The sequence below is a fragment of the Trichechus manatus genome, unplaced genomic scaffold, assembly GCF_000243295.1.
Source record: "Trichechus manatus latirostris isolate Lorelei unplaced genomic scaffold, TriManLat1.0 scaffold00072, whole genome shotgun sequence".
Classification (NCBI taxonomy): domain Eukaryota; kingdom Metazoa; phylum Chordata; class Mammalia; order Sirenia; family Trichechidae; genus Trichechus; species Trichechus manatus.
Window position 1 is genome coordinate 13,264,292 of NW_004444008.1, and position 21,411 is coordinate 13,285,702.

Here is a 21,411-nt window from a genome sequence, read left to right on the forward strand (position 1 = left end):
GCCAGGTCTTCTCTCCACGGAGCCGCTGAGAGGGTTCAAACAGCTAACTTTTCGGTTTGCAGCCGAGCACTTAACCAGTGCACTACCAGGGCTCCTTTACAATATAACAAACCTCCTTTAGTCTGTGTTTACCCATATGTAAAGTCCATGCTTTGACCTAATTGGAGAATCCTATATTGAAAAAAAAAGGTCTAAATAACTACAGAGATACCTAATCTGCCTTTTTTCAAAGCACCAAATCTATTTGGGAATATCTTGCTATCCTCATTATGTAATTATTCTGACTCATTACTCAAGTTCAAGAAATGTCTCCATATTAAAATATTCAGATGAGACTTACTACCTTTAACAAAAGGTTCAAATAGGATAAAGAGCACAAGAGCGGGAAGCTGAACAAACTGAGGCACTCGTCATTTCCTATTTTACAGTTGAGGAAACTGAGGCCCAGACAACCCAAATGGCTTGCCCCCAGGTCACACTTTGGCTGTGTCCGTGCCAAGGCACTGACTTCCTGACACTACAGCATTCTCTCTGCTGATCCTGCTGCCTTTTCCATCTGAATAACCAGAACACACACTGTTTGTAGGGTTTGGCAAGGCTGTGGTCATTCCAATGCGGCCTGATGGAAGTTCTTGCCTCCTGAATTGGTCAAATGCTCATAGTTATTTTGTCAGGTGAAATATCATTGGCTTCTAGTCCTCCATAATGACCATCCACCATCCGTCTGTCAGTGTGTTGTACTGTGGTGACTTACAGTGGCTGTAACTCTGGAAGTTATGCCACCAGTATTTCAAATACCAGGAAAGTCACCCATGGTGGGCAGGTTTTAGTAGAGCTTCTAGACTTAGACTAGGAAGTAAGGCCTGGTGGTCTACTTCCAAAAATTAGTCAATGAAAACCCAATGGATCACAACAGAACATTGTCAAATGTAGTGTTGGGAGATGAGCCCCCTAGGTTGGAAGGCATCACACAATTGCCGCGCCAATGGATTCAAACGTGTCAACAATCAAGAAGAAGGCACAGGACTGGGCAAAATTCTGTTATGTTATACATGGTATTGCCATGATTTGAGGCTGAATCAACAGCAACTAACAACAATGATAACATAATGACCTTAAATAAAAATAACAACAAACATAATAAATCGGTAAAAGCTCTTGGAACCTCAACATCTGAACAAAGGTAGAGTGGACATAGGGGATGCACAAATGCCCTGTGTCAACAAATCCTTCTATGTCTCAGCATATTTATATATTTATGTACACCAGGATTCTTGCCTTCCATGTGTGAGACCCTGGTTTGATCCCCAGCCAATGCACTTCATGAGTAGCCACCATCCATCTGTAAGGGAAGACTTAGGTGTAGCTATGATGCTGAACAGGTTTCAGCAGAGCTTTCATACTAAGACAGACTAGGAAGAAAGGTCTGGCAATCTACTTCCAAATATCAGCCAATGAAAACCCTATGGATCACAACGATCCTATCGGCAACCAATCATGAGGGTGGTGCAGGCCCAGGCAGCGTTTCGATCCATCATGCGTGGGATCACCATGAATCAGGGCCAACTCAACAACATTTGAAAACAACACTACACCAGGAAGAGTCCTGCGCGTGGATCTTTTGGTCAATGTATTTATTCTTGCTGTTTCCGGTCTGAATAACACAAATCCAAAGAGTCACCGGTTTCTATATTGCAATTAATTGTACACTTCCTGTCAGACATACATTATCAATGCACTATTGCTATTCTGTGAATGACCACACAATATGCAAAGTCTTGTCTCCTGCACCAGCAGTGGATCCAGAGACATAGTAAATTTGGTCTGTGTCAAAAGGAAACGGATTTGAGCACTCTTCCATTTCATCTTGTCAGTTTCTGACTCGTCTATATTACGACGTATAACATTTATACTATGTTAGTATAATTTGTCCATGAGTAATTTGCAAAAGAACATTGAGCACTTACTATGGATGTATTTAATAACAATGAGTACTTACATACTATTACCACTATTTACTTCATGTTTGTAAGAAGTAATCTCAGAAACATCTTCAAATGGACAACTTCAAAGTAACTATAATCACTGGGGTGGAGGGAGAGGAAAAGAAGTGGAAATTCAGTTTAAAAATGTTTGCATCCCTAGGGTGAAAATGAATGGGGGACATTTACATGGCTGTTTAGAACCTGATTCAAGATACTATTTGCGACTGACTAAATGGCACCCTGACTGGTGTTTTAACGTGTGTTCTTGGGGAGTAAATAGGCCTGCGTTCGAAGGTTAGTGTTTGATTTTGGGAAACGGAACTTCCCTCTCTGAATCTCAGGTTTCACACCCACAAAATAAAACAATAAGACTTAACTTACAGGGTTATTTAGGGGCAAATGGCATGGTCTATGGTAAAGGAATTCAATACTGTATCTAGCATATGGAACGTGCTACAGAAATACTGTCATTATTATTATAATTACTACTATTACTGTCACAGTTGTTCTCATTACCATCATCCAAGGAATTGAGGGTACTCCTCAGAGGTGGCTCAGTACAGTGACCATGTCCCTAAGCTAGGTGGGAACGACTCAGAGGACTGACCGGCTGGGACAAAAAAGAGGGCTAGAGAAATGCATGCGTCCCTGTTAAATAAGCAACAGCTATAAATGTTCCTGCTATTTCCAGAAGAAAAGAGAACTGAAAAGGAAATCTGAGCAGAAATGATGGTGCTAGGAAACCTGGAGATGGAGCTTGACAGCCCAGAAAGTACTCTTGAATATTTCTTCTAATTTATGTAGGAAAGAGAAAAAAATTACAATGGAAAATCCTAAAGGAATAATCTCAAGATTAAAAGGGAAGTAATAAGCAGCTACAAATCTGAAATAAATAATTTAGATAATGTGACAGATAGTGGTAGAGAGGGTAAGATAAGAACTTAGGAAAATAAAGACTATTTCTGAGGGAGCTTTCTGCTCTGGAATTTTGATTGGAAGAAGCAAAGAGAGAAAATATTTTTGTTTTTGTTTCATTTTTTAAAACAAAATTGGCAATCCAGAAAAATAACTCCAAATTGTGTCTGCATTCCCTCTATTTTTACTGTTTTTCTGTTTTTACAATAAAGCAGATATAAAAGACTCTTAGGAAATGACTTTTGCAAGGTTAATTCTGAATAACAATTCAATAAACTTACTGTTATATTTAAAAAATAAGCACGACTTTATTGGAGGAGTAATACTTTAGCCCTATGAGAAACTATTATTTGCTAGCATGGAAATCAACAGTTATTCTCTCTGTAATTTAAAAATATAAATTATATTCAATGAAAAATTCAAACAACAACAACAAATCAATCAGAAATGATTCAAAATCTATCCAATTGGTTTTCAAGCTGGCAAGCATGTATTCACTAATGGTAAGGACCTAGACTCTTACGACTATGAGGTATTTTTACTTCTGGCTAAATGTGTTTGGGAAAACATGTATGTGTAGAAATATCTACATAATAAAAAATTCTATTTAAAAAAATTAAAAATACTTGTTTTAAAATCTGAGATGTTTAGCTTCTGAAATAAAACACTTTGGCAAACATATTCCTTCTTCATCTGAAAAGAATAAATGTAACCATCTATTGGTTTAAATTCGTTCTGTTGTACATGGGGTCGCTGCGAGTCAGGACCGACTGGATGGTACCTAATGACAAACACCACCATTGGTTTAAATACTGTGCCCTGCAAGATCATGAAAACTGGACAACAGTGTCTTCCATTGGGAATAATTATATTCACAGATGATCTGCTTCTTTAAGAAAATTCAGTGAACATCTTTTTAAATAAACCTATTTCATTCAGGTGAAAAAAATGTGACTATTTGAACTTCGTTTATTTAAACAGTAGTGTTAACTAATCGAATCAGTGTTTTCTCTTAAATAAGCTGGACTTCTTTGTAGATGTAAGAAACATTTTTAAACTCTGTTTATGGAATTGTTGGCATTTCGGCTCACAGAAGTTAGTTATTAAAGAGAATGACCTTTGAAAACATTTATAACATTTACTTCTTTTGCATCCAATTCTCCAATATATGGTAGACTTCGTGGAAACTTCTGTCTGGAAGAAATTAAACAGTTTATCTGTGGGAAAGAAACAGTGTCACCTTATTTGAAGCAATAATTTTTTTGAGTTTTTTTTCTCTTTTCACATTTTGTTTTTTTGTATCAGAGCTTTGACTATCTATTTATAAAAGTAGAGACAAACATGATGGCTTTATTTAGCTGTTCTTACTCTACAATAAATCAAATATATCATGTTAATTATAATTAATGGTAATATATATTAAAATTAGGGTTGCTATGAGTTGGAATCAACTCGATGGCAATGGGTTTGGTTTGGTTTTGGGTATGTATAAAAATTAGACCAAATCTACTGCCATCAAGTTGATTCTGACTCATAGCACTCTGTAGAACAGAGGGTTTCCAAGGCTTTAAATCTTTACAGAAGCACAATGCCATATCTTTCTCCCGCAGAGCCACTGGTGGGTGAAAACTGCCAACCTTTCAGTTAGCAGCCAAACTCTTCAACCACTGTGCCACCAGGGCTCCTAATAATAAGTATAATGATTATATAATATGGAATTAGAATTGACTGATAATAAATAATTAATATAATTGGTTCCATACTTCTTAAATATCCTTTTTGCTTGCTAACTGGGTTACTCTATCACCCTAATAAAGATGTGAATTTCTAAAGATGCATTTCTGAAGCTGATCAAACAATTAGATTATGATAGAAAATGAACAGTGAAAGCTATATGTTGATTGTTTTCTAGTGAAATATCCATAAATTGCTTGTATTATGCAAGTAAAGATTCATACACTAGAGATTTCCAAAATATCAAATAATTAAGACTGATATTATATAGCTATATATAGTAGGAGGAATTAATTACCACAGATAGCTATATAATATCAGTCTTAATTATTTGATATTTTGGAATTAATTGGAGCCCTAATGGCACAGTAGTTAAGAGCTATGGCTGCTAACCAGAAAGGTGGGCAGTTGGAATCCACCAGCCAGTCCTTGGAAACCCTGTGGGGAAGTTCTACTCTGTCCTATAGGGTCGCTATGAGTTGGAATCGACTTGACGGCAATGGGTTTGGGTTTGGGTTTTTATGGTACATATTTGATACAGAATATTGGATACAGGATACATTACAGAGAGGGACAGGCACGTCAGCATTCACATTGGGTGTAAAGAACTGAAAGTTATCATGAATCATTTTTCTCTTTCTGCTTTGGTGGTGTACACACAGATGTGTTTTATTCAAGAAACTTTGGATATAAGAAATCAACTCAAGGTAAATCAAATCAAAGTGAGGGAAGGAGAAAGTTTATAAGAACCCAACAGGTAATCTCACAGTTGGAATATCTGACATGCAGCCAGTCCTGATGATAACCAAACCAGTCCCCTTGACTTTCAGGGACCATATGGTCTCTCTGTTGGATTTCTCTCTGTAACCACAACTTCTCCACTTGCACAGAAGTCAACACAGCCACCATCCCCTTGTGCCTATCATTGGATATCACAGATCTGTCACTTACTGCACACTTTCAAGAGTGACAGCCTATTTCTCACAGGCTGGTCACTGGATCAATTAGCCTTGGGCCCGATCTTTGCTACTAGCCCAATCAGACACTGGGGATTGAAGCGCTGGGTACAATATGGTTCTTGAGACCTGCTCCTCCCAGGAGTTCGGGGCGGGGGGGGAATAATGTAAAAGATGTACTTTGTACAAAAATATCACACAAAAAGATTAGGAATATGAATTGAAAAGGTAAGCAAACCCACAGTGAAACAGCAGACTTCAAAGCAAAAAAGATATCAGCTCCATGGTACATATGGACCTGCAAAACTGGATGTGCTTAACTCCCCAGGCAGGGTTCACTGTGAACAAAAAACTCTTCAAACGTACAACCAAATGTAGCAATACAAACATGCACTTGGAAATATTATTTTTCTACCTACCTTAGATACACCCTCGTGGTGCAGTGGTTAAGAGCTCAGCTGCTAACCAAAAGGTAGGCAGTTCGAATCTACCAGGCACTGCTTGGAAACCCTATGGGGCAGTTCTCCTCTGTCCTATAGGGTTGCTATGAGTCAGAATTGACTGGATGGCAATAGGTTTGGTTTTGGGTTTTTAGATTCACCAACTTCAACCAGTCAGTCTTATGAAAACAACTTCGAGTGAGTATGATTCACTTTTCTTTTTCCTTATCCATCCTGTTTGGTTAATTTGGATATTTAGAAAAGTCTATGATAAGTTTGCAATCACAATGTACTAATTTGCAGTTACTTATAGCCTAAATACTTGGATGCAGAAGCTGGTATGCTTCCATATATCCTAAATGAGACTTTGTAATTGAAAATAATATTCTATCCAAGTAACGCAGCATATAAAAACACAGAATGCTATCACTTCCATTCAAAAATTCACCGCTGTTCAACAAAGAAAAGAACCATGTTAAGAGACTAAAGGCAGGGGACTCTGATAGGAAACATAGCAACTATTAATTTACTCTTGCAATGAGAAAATATTTTAGAGCAACAGATACACAGATGCTTTAATTCTTCTACGGAAGCGGACAGCCAAGAGTCCACCAAACTCATGCTCCTAGTTCCAGAGTGGAGTGGCTGTACATCCCAGGATTTAGGATCCCTGCTGTACCAAGTGACTAGCTCTTACCAATGGACCCTGCGTCTGCTGCACTCACAGTTAGAGTGATGTAATTGACAATGCATTTGCCAATGAGGCCTTAGAGGTTGGCAAAGCCTCAAGATAAAAGGAGCCTGGGTCCTTAGTCACTCCATGGAGGGAAAGCAGACCCCTGACCAGTACTCCCTTGTATGTGGCTATTGTGGGACAGACTGCTCTTTTCTTGAGTCATCGAAATTTTGGCGTTTATTTGTCACAGAAGCTATTGTTTCCTTAAATAGGAGACTTCCTTAAAACTGCAGGGTGTCAAGAACACAACATCAAACAGAATGATGGGAAAGTGCAATGTATTAGTGAGAAATGAAAGCTAAGCCTTACAGAGCTTCATTTATCTACCCGCCCAGAAAAAAAAAAAAAAAAAAAACTTAAATATGAGAACACAATCCTCAGGACTTTGCGGTCAAGTGACTAAAAGGTTGTTTGCTTGTTGTTCTTAAATATTTCATCATCTAAACCTACACCTAATTGAATAATCATGACTATTTATGGATCACGAAATATTTTTACTCATGGGAACTGCAATCTTATAATTTAGCATCATATAATGGCAAACAATATATAGCCTACGGAAACGCACTGTGGCTCTTACATTTCAGAAACCTGCAAGTCTGAATCATTTCTAGAAAACAGAGCCAAACTGGGAGATTGGGATTTGGCATTTCCTGATTTCCACCAAGCTGATCGAAAGCAAAGCTTTCTTTTGTGGGAGCTGACGCACAGTTTACATTCAGGGCATGCACTAATTCTGTTAAAAAAGAGTTTCAAGTGCAAATCAGGCCATTTCTGATGCCTTTTGAACATTTTAAATCAGGCCAGTTACAATTCCTTTCCAACATCTGACTGAACGTTCCAATTACATGGCCAGGTTTGTAAGAAGGTCAAGGCCATGGTTTACTTTCAGTGGCGCTCCGAGCAGCAACAATGAAAGGAGCAGTGTGTCCAGTACCTGATGCTGCTCATGCTGCCGGTCTCCGACCCCAGCTTGCATCGCTCCAGTTGGCTGGCGACGATTTGGCGTTCAGCCTCCAGCTCTCGGGTCAGTCTTTCAAACTGTAATTCCTGAAATAAAACCACAGGAAAGATTAATTCTATCATCTACATGAAAAGTAGAATTCAGACCAAAATGATAGAGCAGTCAAAAGGGAAAAAGTATGATTGCCGAGATGTCCCCTTGATGAAATAGAGGCTATTGGTAAGAAATAAAATAGACCCGAAGTTCAGAAAGACCAGGCTATGTGACCTTAGTTATTCCAAGTATCAGTTTCATCATCTCTAGAATGGGGTTGAAGATACATATTTCATAGGGTGGAAGTGAGGATTAAATGAAAAACTGTAGATGAAAATCTAGCCAGTGCTATGTTTAGTCAGTGCTATAGTCAGCACCCAAGAGAAGTTAACACTTCTGGCACCATAAGTGTAACACTTAATGAAGAAATAATTCATTTTTATTATCACTTGGAGTATTATGTTATACCCTACTGGTCTTCTAGCTGGCTCTCTCTGTATTTTATACATATACACGGAGCCCTGGCAGTGGAATGGTTAAGTAATCGGCTATTAACCAAAAGTTTAACAGTTCAAACCTACCAGCTGCTTCTCAGGAGAAAAGACCCGGTGATCTGCTCCCATAAAGATTACAGGAGACTAGGAAACCCTATGAGGCAGTTCTACTCTGTCCCCATCACTATGAGTCAGAACTGACACAACAGCACACGACAACAACTATATATATAAAATACTATATTTACTTTGGTCTTCATATTACTTACATATTATATATATAAGAAACTAATACTTCAAGTCCACTTCTTATAATTTAAATTACTGCATAATAACAATGATACTGATTCTATGCAGTCTAATTACTAAGTGAATAATCCTGAAGATATTTGATATGTTGTTGCTGTTGCTGGGTGTCGTCAAGTCGATTCCAACTCACGGCGACCCCATGTGTTAGAACAGAACTGCCCCATAGGGTTTCCTAGGCTGTGCAGATCGCCAAGTATTTCTCCCCCCAGAGCTGCTGGGTAGGTTCTATCCACCAACCTATTAGCTGCCTAGTGCTTAACCATTGTGACACCAGGGTTCTTTGTACTGGATATACCACCTTAAAAAACAGGTAATTAATCTAAAGAAGATACATTACAAAGCTGCCTAAAATCCCGTTAAAGGATTAACTTTAGCGAAAAATGATTCAATCACAACTTCAAGGAACCCAACTGTTCCCACTACAGGAATTATTTTTGTACTATATGTTAGTCCACACACATAAGTTTTATTTTGTTTTTAATATGTGTAACTATAAGGAAACAAGTACTTTTAAAATTTCAGAAAAATTTAATGCAATGTCTCATGTAACTTGTTAAAAAAATTATATACACAGTTCTGTTTTTGGAATGAGAAAACAAGAATGCTTTTTCAAGCTGAAAAACAGAGAAGGGGTCAGTTTTGGAGAACTCACATTGACTAAAACTCTTAAAGTAGCAGGGATTTGTTTTTTCCAGAAAAGATAAAACCAGGTGTCATCGAGCTGATTCCAACCAACAGGGTTATCTGCTACTCTGGGACACTCTTGGGCAAGAGCTTTAAAAAGCAAACTTCGATGTGCTCTCTGTGTATATTAAAAATACCCTAATTCTTCTCCATAAAAGCAGATATTTTTTTTTAATGTTGACCTTTTTATGGGAATCTAAGAAAGAACACTTTGCTAATGAGAGGTCAACTAATCCCTTTAGGGGGCTAAACTGAGGTAGCGTGTGGTTTTTAACCGCAAATATTTATTTTTAGATACCATGAATGACATCAAGCAACACTTGGAAGGAGTGACTACCAAGACTTCTACCAACTGCACTGTGAGCGTCTAATCCCTCCCTCTTTCTCCAAGAAAGTTTTGCCTTGCTTCATTTGGCAGATCTTTTCCACAAAAATACCTAAGTTCTCAAAGACTTTTTCATTTCCAGGCTTTATCCTATGGTTTATCTGAATGTGTCTGTATAACAGAAAAATACTATATTTAATAACACACGTGTTATATGTTGCACAACCTGTTCACGCATTATTTTCCTAAGTGCTCCATGCACGTTATATGTGTGGGCATGTTATTTGGGAAAAAATACAGTACCTCATATATTTGAGTGAATAGCTCCTTAAAAACATAATATTTAAATATCACACAGAACTCACCACAGGCACAATGAAATTCATATTCTGAAAACGCATAAAAGAGTAATTGAATTTTTGAGAGAGTAATTCTTCCTAAAAAATTCTGGGGAAGAGCTGCCTCCTCAAAGTAGAGTCAACCTTAACGATGTGGATTGATTCAAACTTCCAGGACTTTCATTTGCTGATGTGGCACAACTCAAAATGAGAAGAAAGAGCTGCAAACATCCATTAAAAATCAGAAGGCAGAATGTACAAAGTATGAATCTAGGAAAATCAGAAATCATCAGAACTGAAATGAGATGCATAAACATCAATATCCTAAGCATTAGTGAGCTGAAATGGACTGGTACTGGCCATTTTGAATTGGACAATCATAGGGGTTACTAAGCCGAGAATGACAACTTGAAGAGGAATGGCGTTGTACTCATCATCAAAAAGAACATTTCAGGGTCTATCCTGTAGTATAACACTGTCAGTGACAGGATAATATCCATACACCTACAAGGAAGACCAGTTAATACCACTATTACTCAAATTTACGCACCAACCACTGAGGCCATAGATGAAGAAATTGAAGACTTTTTACCAATTTTTGCAGTCTGAAATTGATTAAACATGTAATCAGGATGCACTGATAATACTGGTGATTGCAATGCGAAAGTTGAAAACAAAGAAGAAGGAGCGGTAGTTGGAAAAAACAGTCTTGGTGATAGAAATAATGCCGGAGATCGCATAACAGAATTTTGCAAGACCAACGACTGACTTCTTCATTGCAAATACCTTTTTTCACCAACATAAACGGCAATTATACACATGGACCTTGCCAGATGGAATACACAGGAATGAAATTGACTACATCTGTGGAAAGAGACGATGTAAAAGCTCAATATCATCAGTCAGAACAAGGCCAGGGGCCCAATGCAGAACAGATCATCAATTGCTCACATGAAAGTTCAAGTTGAAACTGAAGAAAATTAGAACAAGTCCACGAGAGGCATATCCCACCTGAATTCAGAGATCATCTCAAGAATTTAACGCATTGAACACTAATGACCGAAGATGAGTTGTGGAATGACATCAAGGACATTATACATGAAATAAGCAAGAGGTCATTAAAAAGACAGGAAAGAAAGAAAAGACCAAAATGGATGTCAGAAGACATGCTGAAACTTGCTCTTGTATGTTGAGTAGCTAAAGCAAAACAAGGAAATGATGAAGTAAAAGGAATGAACAGAAGATTTCAAAAGGCGGCTCAAGAAGACAAAGTATTATAATGACACGTGCAAAGAGCTGGAGACAGAAAACCAAAAAGGAAGAATACGCTCGGCATTTCTCAAGCTGAAAGAACTGAAGTAAAAATTCAAACCTCAAGTTGCAATAGTGAAGAATTCTACGGGGAAAATATTAAATGACGCAGGAAGCATCAAAAGAAGATGGAAGGAATACACAGAGTCATTATACCAAAAAGAACTGGTTGACATTCAAACATTTCAGGAGGTAGTATATGATCAGGAACAGATGCACTGAAGGAAGAAGTCCAAGCTGCACTGAAGGCACTGGCGAGTAACAAGGCTCCAGGAATTGCTGGAATATCTATTAAGATGTTTCAACAAACCGATGCAGTGCTGAAGTGCTCACTCGTCTATGCCAAGAAATTTGGAAGACAGCTACCTGGCCAATCAACTGGAAGAGATCCATATTTATTTCTATTCCCAAGAAAGGTGATCCAACTGAATGTGGAAATTATCAAACAATATCCTTAATATCACACGCAAGTAAAATTTTGCTGAAGATCATTCCAAAGAGGCTGCAGCAGTATATCGACACGAAACGGTCAGAAATTCAAGCCAGATTCAGAAGAGGACGTGGAAGGGATATCGTTGCTGATGTCAGATGGATCCTGGCTGAAAGCAGAGAATACCATAAAGATGTTTACCTGTGTTTTATTGACTATGCAAAGGCATTCGATTGTGTGGATCATAACAAATTATGGATAACACTGTGAAGAATGTGACTTCCAGAACATTTAATTGTGCTTATGAGGAACCTGTAACCAGATCAAGAGGCAGTCATTCAAACAGAAAAAGGGGATACTGGGTGGTTTCAAGTCAGGAAAAGTGTGTGTCAGGGTTGTATCCTTTCACTATATCTATTCAATCTGTATGCAGAGCAAATAAACCCAGAAGCTGGACTCTATGAAGAAGAAGGAGGCATCAAGATCGGAGGAAGATGCATTAACAACCTGGGTTATGCAGATGACACAACCTTGCTTGCTGAAAGTGAAGAGGACTTGAAGCAATTACTGATGAAGATTAAACACCACAGCTTTCAGTATGGATTACACCTCAACATAAAGAAAACACAAATCCCCACAACTGGACCAATACACAAAATCACGATCAACAGAGAAAAGATTGAAGTTGTCAAGGATTTCATTTTCCTTTGATCCACAATCAACACCCAAGGAAGCAGCAGTCAAGAAATCAAAAGACGCATTTCATTGGGCGAATCTGCCACAAGAGACCTCTTGAAAGCGTTGAAAAGCAAAGATGTCATCTTGAAGACTAAGGTGCACGTGAATCATGCCTTGGTGTTTTCAATCGCCTCATATGCATGTGAAAGCCAGACAATGAATAAGGAAGACCAAAGAAGAATTGATGCCTTTGAATTGTGGTGTTGGCAGAGCATACTGAATACACCATGGACTGACAAAAGAATGAACAAATACCAGTCCATTTCAGCTCATGAATGCCTAGAATATCGATGTTTATGCATTCTACTTCATTTTTGACTATTTCCAATTTTCCTAGATTTATACTTTGTACATTCCATGTTCCAATTATTAATGGATGTTTGCAGCTGTTTCTTCTCATTTTGAATCATGCCACATCAGCAAATGAAGCTCCTGAAAGCTTGACTCCATCCACACTATTTATGTTGAATCTACTTTGAGGAGGCAGTTCTTCCTCAATTATATTTTGAGTGCCTTCCAACCTGAGGGACTCAGCTTCCGGCACTACATCCAACAATGTTCTGCTTCTATTCTTAAGGTTTTCAGCCGCTAATTCTTTTCAGTAGTAGACTGCCAGGTCCTTCTTCCTAGTCTGTCTTAGTCTGGCAACTAGGCTGAAACCTGTCTGCCATGGGTGACCCTCCTGGTATTTGAATACCAGTGGCATAACTTCCAGCATCACAGTAACACGTAAGTCCCCACAGTATGACCAACAGACAGACGCGTGGAGGGTCTTCCTTGTAGGTGTATGGATATTATCTTATCATTGACAGCGTTGTATTTCAGGATATATCTTGAAATATTCTTTTTCATGATGAACATGATGCTGTTCTCTTCATTTTGTCATTTTTGGCATAGTTGAGCATAAGATTGTCTGATTCAAAATGGCCAGTACCAGTCCATTTCAGCTCACTAATGCCTACAGTAACTATCTTCCAGTGTTCTATTTCATTTTTGTCTACTTCCAATTTTTTTTGATTCATTCTTTGTACATTCCACATTCTGATTATTTATGGATGTTTGCATCTGTTTCTTCTCATTTTGAGTCCTGCCACCATCCACGTCATTAAGGTCAACTCTACTTTCAGTAGGCAGCTCTTCTCTTGTTGTATTTTGAGTGCCTTCCAACCTGAGGGCTCAACTTCTGACACTATATCAGACAATGTTCCATTGCTATCCATGAGGTTTTCACTGGCCAATTTTTTTATAAGTAGATCACCAGGTTCTTCTAACCATCCTGTTTTAGTCTGAAAGCTCTGCTGAAAGCTGTCCACCACGGGTGACCCTGCTTCAAAAGACCTCTTTAAAGTGTTAAAAAGCAAAGATGTCACTTTGAGGACTAAAGTATGTATGACAAGCCATAGTATTTTCAATCACCTCATATGCATGTGAAAGCTGGACAATGAATAAGGAAGATCAAAGAAGAATTGATGCATTTAAATTATTGTGTTGGTGAAGAATACTGAATATACCATGGACTGCCAGAAGAAGGAACACATCTATCTTGGAAGAAGTACAGCCAGAATGCTCCTTAGAAGCGAGGATGGCGAGACTTCATCTCATGTACTTTGTACATGTTATCAGGAGGGACCAGTCCCTGGAGAAGGACATCACACTTGGTAAAGCAGAAGGTCAGTGAAAAAGAGGAAGACCCTCAGTGACACGGACTGACACAGTGTCTGTAACAATGGGCGCAAACATAGCAAAGATTCTGAGGACGGTGTAGGACTGGACAGTGTTTTGTTCTACTGCACATAGGGTCGCTATGAGTTTGAAATGACTCGATGTCACCTAACAACAACAATGTGGATAAAAAGATGACATTCTCCTGTTCTAACTCAGTTTGGTGTGGACGGAGGACAACCATCTCAGAACTAAATAAGTTTGGTTTTCTTAGAGACCTTGAGATCAAAGAGCAATGAAGAAAAAAATGTTGTTAAACAGATGATTACACAAGAAATCAATGGGAAAAACAAAAGTACGTGGATACATTTGGCAAAATGAGCAATACTGGTTGCAAATGAATATGTCGTATTAAATTAACACAGTGAAGTTGAGATTATAAAGAGCAATGAAGAGATGCATGAGGAAAGATCTTGAAAGGTTATCTGGATTTGGAGGGGAGCAGGAGAAACAAGAGAAACCAGCAAAATAAATAGGTGAACAACATGGGGGAAAATTCCATTGATACGGCTTTCTCCTGGGCACTTTCAGTGGAGAAGTGATGATAGCAAACAGGAATGTGATACTGCAACCATCCAAAGGAAATAGGATTTAATGAGAATTAGGGGCATGGGTGGGAGGATTCAAGAGGATGTTCTCCAGTAAAGTAAGTTTTGAGAAAAAAAAAAAAAAGCAGTGCTAAAGAGCCTAAATCTCCCCATTATTGTTTTAGAGTCCCCATTATTAACAATTTTTGAAATTAGCGGGTATATGATTCCAAAGTTCATTGAAATTTATTAAGAGATCGATTTAAATAGGTTTCACTCCCAGAATAGCACATTACTGAGTCACAGAATAGATTAGGATTAGTATAAGAAACATTATCATATATTTTTATAACTTTTTCCTAAACAGACTAAATTAATAATGTATTTGATTTAATTAAATGGGGCTTATTAAATGTTTTTAAATGGGGAAAAGCAAGTATAGTCTCTTGAGGGGCTCATCTAACTCAGTATGAAAACTGAAATCAGAAAACACACAGCTGTCATTTCATTAATTCCTTCAATAAACATTTTATTTAACGTGGTGGTGTAGCATCAGTTGGGATGGTACAAGCTAGATTTGAAGAAGTGGAAAAGTTCAGGCTAAATAACGATGAAGGTGAAAACAGATTTGTCATGATTTTACTAGTATGAGAAGAAGAAAAGAGACTAGACCCCAGAAGTGGAGAATGGAGAAGATGAATGAGATACTAGATTATGGAAGCCAGGATTATTTCTACAGTGCAGATTTGAATAATATAAGACAATGACATGAGATTCAAACAGATCATTCCCAGGCTTATAGCCACATGAAGTAGGAAGACGGCCCCAAAACATATCCTGAGCTTGTTTCTGTGCAATATGCATGCTTAGGCTCTCATGTTTCCTTTGACAATCTCCCCTCCAGTTGGAGAAAAGAACATTGTGTAAGAGAAGAAGCTGCTGGTGATGGGAGGTGCTATTAAAATCTAGTAGGTAACATCTCATTTATTCCCACTGCCAACTTTCAGCACCATTCTCTTAACACTCTTCTTTGTGGTTCCTGAGTCAACAGACTCTTAATTTCACCCTCTCCAGAGATAAACCTCTTATCTTTGCCATGGTGGGGGAGGAGCAGGCATTCATCTGTGTATGGTGGGGTAGAGGATCTTGGGGTCTAAATGATATTTAAAGAGATTCTGAGCCAGTCCTCCACACACATTTGGCAGATTTTCCTGTGTCAATTGTCCTAAGTTTTTACTTTCCCTGATGATTTGAACCCCATTTTCATGAAAGTTGTGACAAGTCAGTTAGCACTTTGTCCACTGGTAGATTTTATCAATATTTCATCAATTCTTAGACATATACTTTATACACTTTAGTACCTCCAAGTTTACTATCTCCCATACTGGGATGGCTTATATCTGATAGCATGTGGTAATTTAATTGGAAGCATTAATTCTTTCTTCATAGTGCATGAAGTAATTCTAACAATTGATCTGTTAAATTTGGTGGCATTTGATACTTAATTCACCCATTCTTTATTGTTTACAGGCTTATCCCTTTTAAAAAGTTTCATGGTGTTTTTGGTGAGGATCCAGGAGGGAGCAAGAGCTAATGCAAGGGTTCGATCCACCATCTTTATTTGTAGGTCACACCATTTTCTTAAAGAACTTGGGAACTCCAGAGCAAATGGTGACATACCAGAGTAAGAGTGATAACTTAAAACCATGAAGTTACTGAAAGAAAATATAGAAGTAAAACTAAGGGAGCTAATTTTTTTTAAAAAATGATGGATTATCAAACACAATAACTAATGAATGAGCATCAAAAGACCAAACAGATAATTGCTACCTCATAAAAACTAAATAATTATGGTCATCAAAAGGCTTTATCAAAAGAGTAAAAAGACAACCTACAGACTGGGAAAAAATCTTCAGGAACCATATACCTGATAAAGGTCTCATACCCAAAATATATATAAGAGTTCTACAACTTAACAACAAAAAGACAAATAACCCAATCAAAAAATGGACAACGGACATAAGTAGACATTTTACCAAGGAGGTTCTTCAAATGGCCAACAAACACATGAAAAGCTGATCAGTGGCATCACTAGGGGGATACGGGGGGTGTGGACCACACTGGGTGACACTATCAGAGGAGGTAACACCAAAATAAGTGTCCATAAAATTTCGGTGCAGAAATTTATTATTTTTTATAAAAATATCCTTGTACTTAATTATAATAAAATTTTTTTGCAAGTCCAGCTTACATGTATACCTACAAGGCTAAAACTCTATGCTAATTTACTTTTTAAACCTTCTAATGCACCCGGTCAGAGCTGTCATTGTTATCCAATTACAATGACACAATCACAGTTTCGTCTGCACACATTACAAGCATGCACTGTTATTTTCCTTGCTGCTGGTGTTTTTATAGTCACTGATTATGTCAAATTTTCTGGTGTTTTAGCTACAATACTGTGGTAATTAGTATTTGTGAACCTATATCAATAACTTTTTTGAGAATGAAGTAGTAATTAAAGGAAAAGATGAGGAAAAATGAAAAAAGGCTTTCGCTCAGTTCCTAACAATGTTGTAACTCATAATGTTGTAATTCAATGTAGAAAGATTTTACAAAACAATTTTGTTGTCGGTATTCATAAAATCTAAGAAATATTACATTTCAGCCATCTGCAACTATATTTATCACATATTATTCTATGATTAAAATTGATAATAAACATTACTAAGGATTCTGGTCTGGTTTGGGAGAAGGTCCATGCGGTGGTAGGGGGGGTCCACGTGGTGGGGGTGGGGGGAGTGTGACACCATGAGTTACTGTACCAGGTGACACCAACCCTAGTGACACCACTAAAGATGCCCAATGTCTTTAGCCATCAGAGAGATGCAAATCAAAGCCACAATGAAGTACCACCTCACTCCCCCTAGGATGGCTAAGATTAAAAAAACAGGAAAATAACAAATGTTAGTAAGCACTAGGGGAAACTGGAATCCTTACCCATTCCTAGCGGGAATGCACAGTAAGAGTGAGTCTAACATGCCCTTGGCCTTTGGACCCTCTGCTGACTTCCCTGAGCTAGAATCCTCTAATTGTACAAGTTTGTCCCGTCTCATCTGCCCAAGCATAACCATATCCCACACTAAGGTGTTGGTCTCATTTTTCTTAAGAAGATGTAAAGCATATCTGATGTTTATTACTTCAAGATTTAGTCAACTTTCCTGTTGTGCCCTCTTTCTGAATTTTGGTATCATATCTAGTTTTTTTCTTAACAAGTCCCTAGGTCAGCAGTAACTCTAGCAACCATCCTCCAGGTCTGTTACCCTTACAGGCTCATTTTGTTACAATTAAATCTTCTTGGGGAGTGATGTCTTGTCTCTCTCTATGCCATTTCTGTGCCTGCTGTTCACTTTACTTGATGGTTTCTTCACACGTCTGATGAGCCACCCACTTGATACATTCCTCTGGTCCACCCTGATTTCTTGTCCTACTTGCCTAAGACTGCCCATTGCCTAATATCTCCACTGCATCCTACTGGAGTCTCAGAAAATTATCTATTCCCTCCAGAGGCCCTCTAAAGCCTCCATATTTCACTCCTCCCTTGTCTTCTCATCCTATGTGTAGATGAGACCTGCTTCTCAGAAGCACAAATGCCAACACAATCCAGCTATATATAAAATGAGGGCCAGAAAAGATCATTGCTTATTTCTCTTCAGGCTCTAATATTCAGTGATTTTAGGTAGATTGACAACTAACTGTTCTTGCAATACTGGAGCCCTGGTGGCATAGTCGTTAAGAGCCTGGCTGCTAACCAAAAGGAGTTCGAATCCACCAGCCGCTCCTTGGAAACCTTATGGAGCAGTTCTACACTGTCCTATAGGGTTGCTATGAGTCAGAATCAACTTGACGGCAATGTGGTTTTTTTCTCCCCCTTGCAATACCAGAACACAATGACTGTTCAAGTGTGTTGGAGATAGTTCATTAGAAAATAAATTAGGGTCATCCGATGTTATTAGCTGTTGTCTTCAAATGTTCTTCCACCCAGGAGAAGGTCAGAATCCAGGATTGTGGCTTCTCTGAATTCTGGCTTCAGTTTCTGCAGGGAAGATGAAATCCAGTAAAAGACTCTGGAGAAAATATTTTGTCCCACAGTTGGAGGGATTAGGCCCTGGGCCTCTAAGAGACTAAGTATCCCAGGAGAAAAAATGAGGAAGCTGAGGAATCTCTCTATGGGGGTAGTAAGGAGGTCAGCCTCCAAGGGTAGGGCTAGGAACTGGACTCAGAACTCCCTCCTCCCTTTTACTCTTTTCTCCCGAAGAACAGTTCTCCATCACATAGACGAGCTTTTGTTCCCTGATGTCCTTCATCTCTGCACTCGTCAAGCATCTGCACCCTCAAGTAATCTAAGGTGATCTTTTTTCTAACAATACTTTTAATTCCCATTTCACATGAATGAGTTGACTTCATAGCCGTACTTGGCGATGTTAATTTCATGCCCGAGACAGGTTGCAAAGCCAAATTTGAAGGGAAGGTGGTGCAAATGACAGGGCAATAATAGCCAGCCAACAGCAAAGTGTTCAACAAATCTGAGAAGAACAAGCCACAGTGTCAAGATAGAATGGAACAAATCAATGTCAACTGTAAACCTATGTAGACCTCACCGATGAGTCAAACCATGACAACAAACTCTCCGTGGAAGTTTACAAAACTGACAGATGAATGTTTTAAACAACCAGGGTGTCATCCTGGGTCACCTAGCAAGACAGTAGATGACAGGAATCAGCACCCTGAAGCTGAATAATAGGCACCCTTGCAGAGCAGTTTCAATTTTAAAAAAAAAAAGGCCTCTTTCCGACCAATTCCTTCAGTCTGTGGGCTTCCATATGTTTTGCTCTACCATTTATCCTGCCAAATGCTTTGTTATCCAAATAAAGTATGTTTACCACAGTTTTCTTAATTCATCTACATGATAGGACTTCACGAAATAAAATGGCCAAATTTCTCTATAGCTTAAGATGATACGAAAAATCCATTAGGTTTGATTACAACTTCAGTGGTGCTACCGTACTGGTGACTCTTAAGTACATCACAATAATTTCTGGAACTGTTTTAAATGCCTGGTAAACTCCCCAGTACTACAGAACAAAAATATTCAGGTAATGGGGCCCAGCCATGTGTATTCTAAAAAAATTTCTACTAGTGATTCTTACGCCCACACCTGCTTGGAGAGACAATTCTATTCAGGAAAATAGCAAGACTGAGATAGTAGCAGATAATGATAGCAGTTAATTATTTAAGTACTTATTTACCATGTATGACACATGTATTTACCCTATGGGGCAGTTCTACTCTGTCCTACGGGGTCTCTATGAGTCAGAGTTGACTCAATGGCAGTGGGTTTGGGTAATGGGTTTTACCATGTATCAAACCTTGCTTAGTGCTTTACATGCATCCACATATTCATTCCTTACACTGATTCAGTAATTTAGACCATTTATTGTCTCTGCTTTATAGATGAAACCTCTCAGAGTTAAAGATGTTAACTAGCTTCTTCAAAGATTAGCTGGGACTGGAACTAGAATTCTAACTCAAATCAACTGCTCAGAACCTCACTGCCACAAATTTCTAGGGCTGTTTATTTATCACTGCTTTAATGGGGGCCAAAGAACCAGTCATAATACAGCCAAACTAATTACACAGGTTTTCTTAATGTAGAATAACCACAGCTCATCATTTCATGTCCTCTAATTTTAGTTTCCTCTGTCTCCCTGGAAAAGAAATACTGCAATCATTATGTCCAACCACAGGAAGAATTATACTCATTGTACTGTTCAAGTTACAACCGAAATATTTCCTTCTAATAATGGGCCTTAACTTTTAAGAGGCTTACTGTCAACTTCAAATATACTTGAAGAGGGTAATGTGCATAGTAAGGAGTCATGCTTCAATGCCCTTCCATAATTTATACCGTAGGGGAGAAAGCAGCCTTCCCATATGCAAAGGGTGAAAAAGAAAGTACCAGATGCCTCAGCTCAGCCAAGATTGATGATTTGCAGTCTCCCATATAGGCTTTATTTATGCTCACTTTGCTCTGAACAACCATTTCTTCTTCCCACCTTTCCTTTTTCCTCAAGTCTAGGGAAAATGCCCTTGCCTTTCAATTTTAAGGTGATGAATCTCAACATCACCTCATTTAATTACCATCTGTTCCATGCGAGTACTTCCCTGACCTCACCCTCCTATGCCCAGGAAGAAGGACCACACACTCACATGGCACCAGCAACTCTTTATTGAATTCATTTAATTACATGCCTGTCATCTCTCCTAGACTGTACATGGCTTCATGGCAGAGACCATGCCTTTGCATTACCACCTTCTTCTCACCTAGTAGAGAGTGCACTCAATAAATGATGAATGGATGGACAGAAGACTTAAAGTGTGACCTCAATAAATAATTTTCAAGGGGGTTATATTTTGGATCAATATGAGGAACTGTCCATTAGTGTGTACACGTAGAGAAAAGCCACTAGATGCAGCTGAGAAAACGTAGAAGAGATTCAATTACTTTTGTGGCCCTTTCAAGGCAAAAATTCTATGATTTTTTTCCCCCATGAATTCTCATATCCTCTCTCTCACATCACTATATGTCTTTCATATCATTAACCTGCATTAGGAATAATTCTATATAGAACAGAAATATCTGCATGACAAAAGGACAATGGTTACCCGTCCTCACTCACTGCTCTTTAAGATTTAAATAGCTAAATATT

At 38.4% G+C, this 21,411-nt stretch overlaps 1 protein-coding gene across 2 annotated transcripts in view; it reads right to left on the minus strand.

The window, feature by feature from the left end:
- The window catches only part of CTNND2 (catenin delta 2), a 993,502-nt gene that overhangs the window by 770,654 nt on the left and 201,437 nt on the right, over nucleotides 1-21,411 (minus strand). For both annotated transcript variants that reach the window (XM_004380288.2, XM_004380287.3), the window contains exon 2: nucleotides 7,704-7,816. Coding sequence is in view for 1 of the 2 variants with exons in the window: in XM_004380287.3 (XP_004380344.1) it covers nucleotides 7,704-7,717 (14 nt within the window). In the remaining variant the exon portion in view is untranslated. The remainder of the gene's footprint in view (nucleotides 1-7,703; nucleotides 7,817-21,411) is intronic.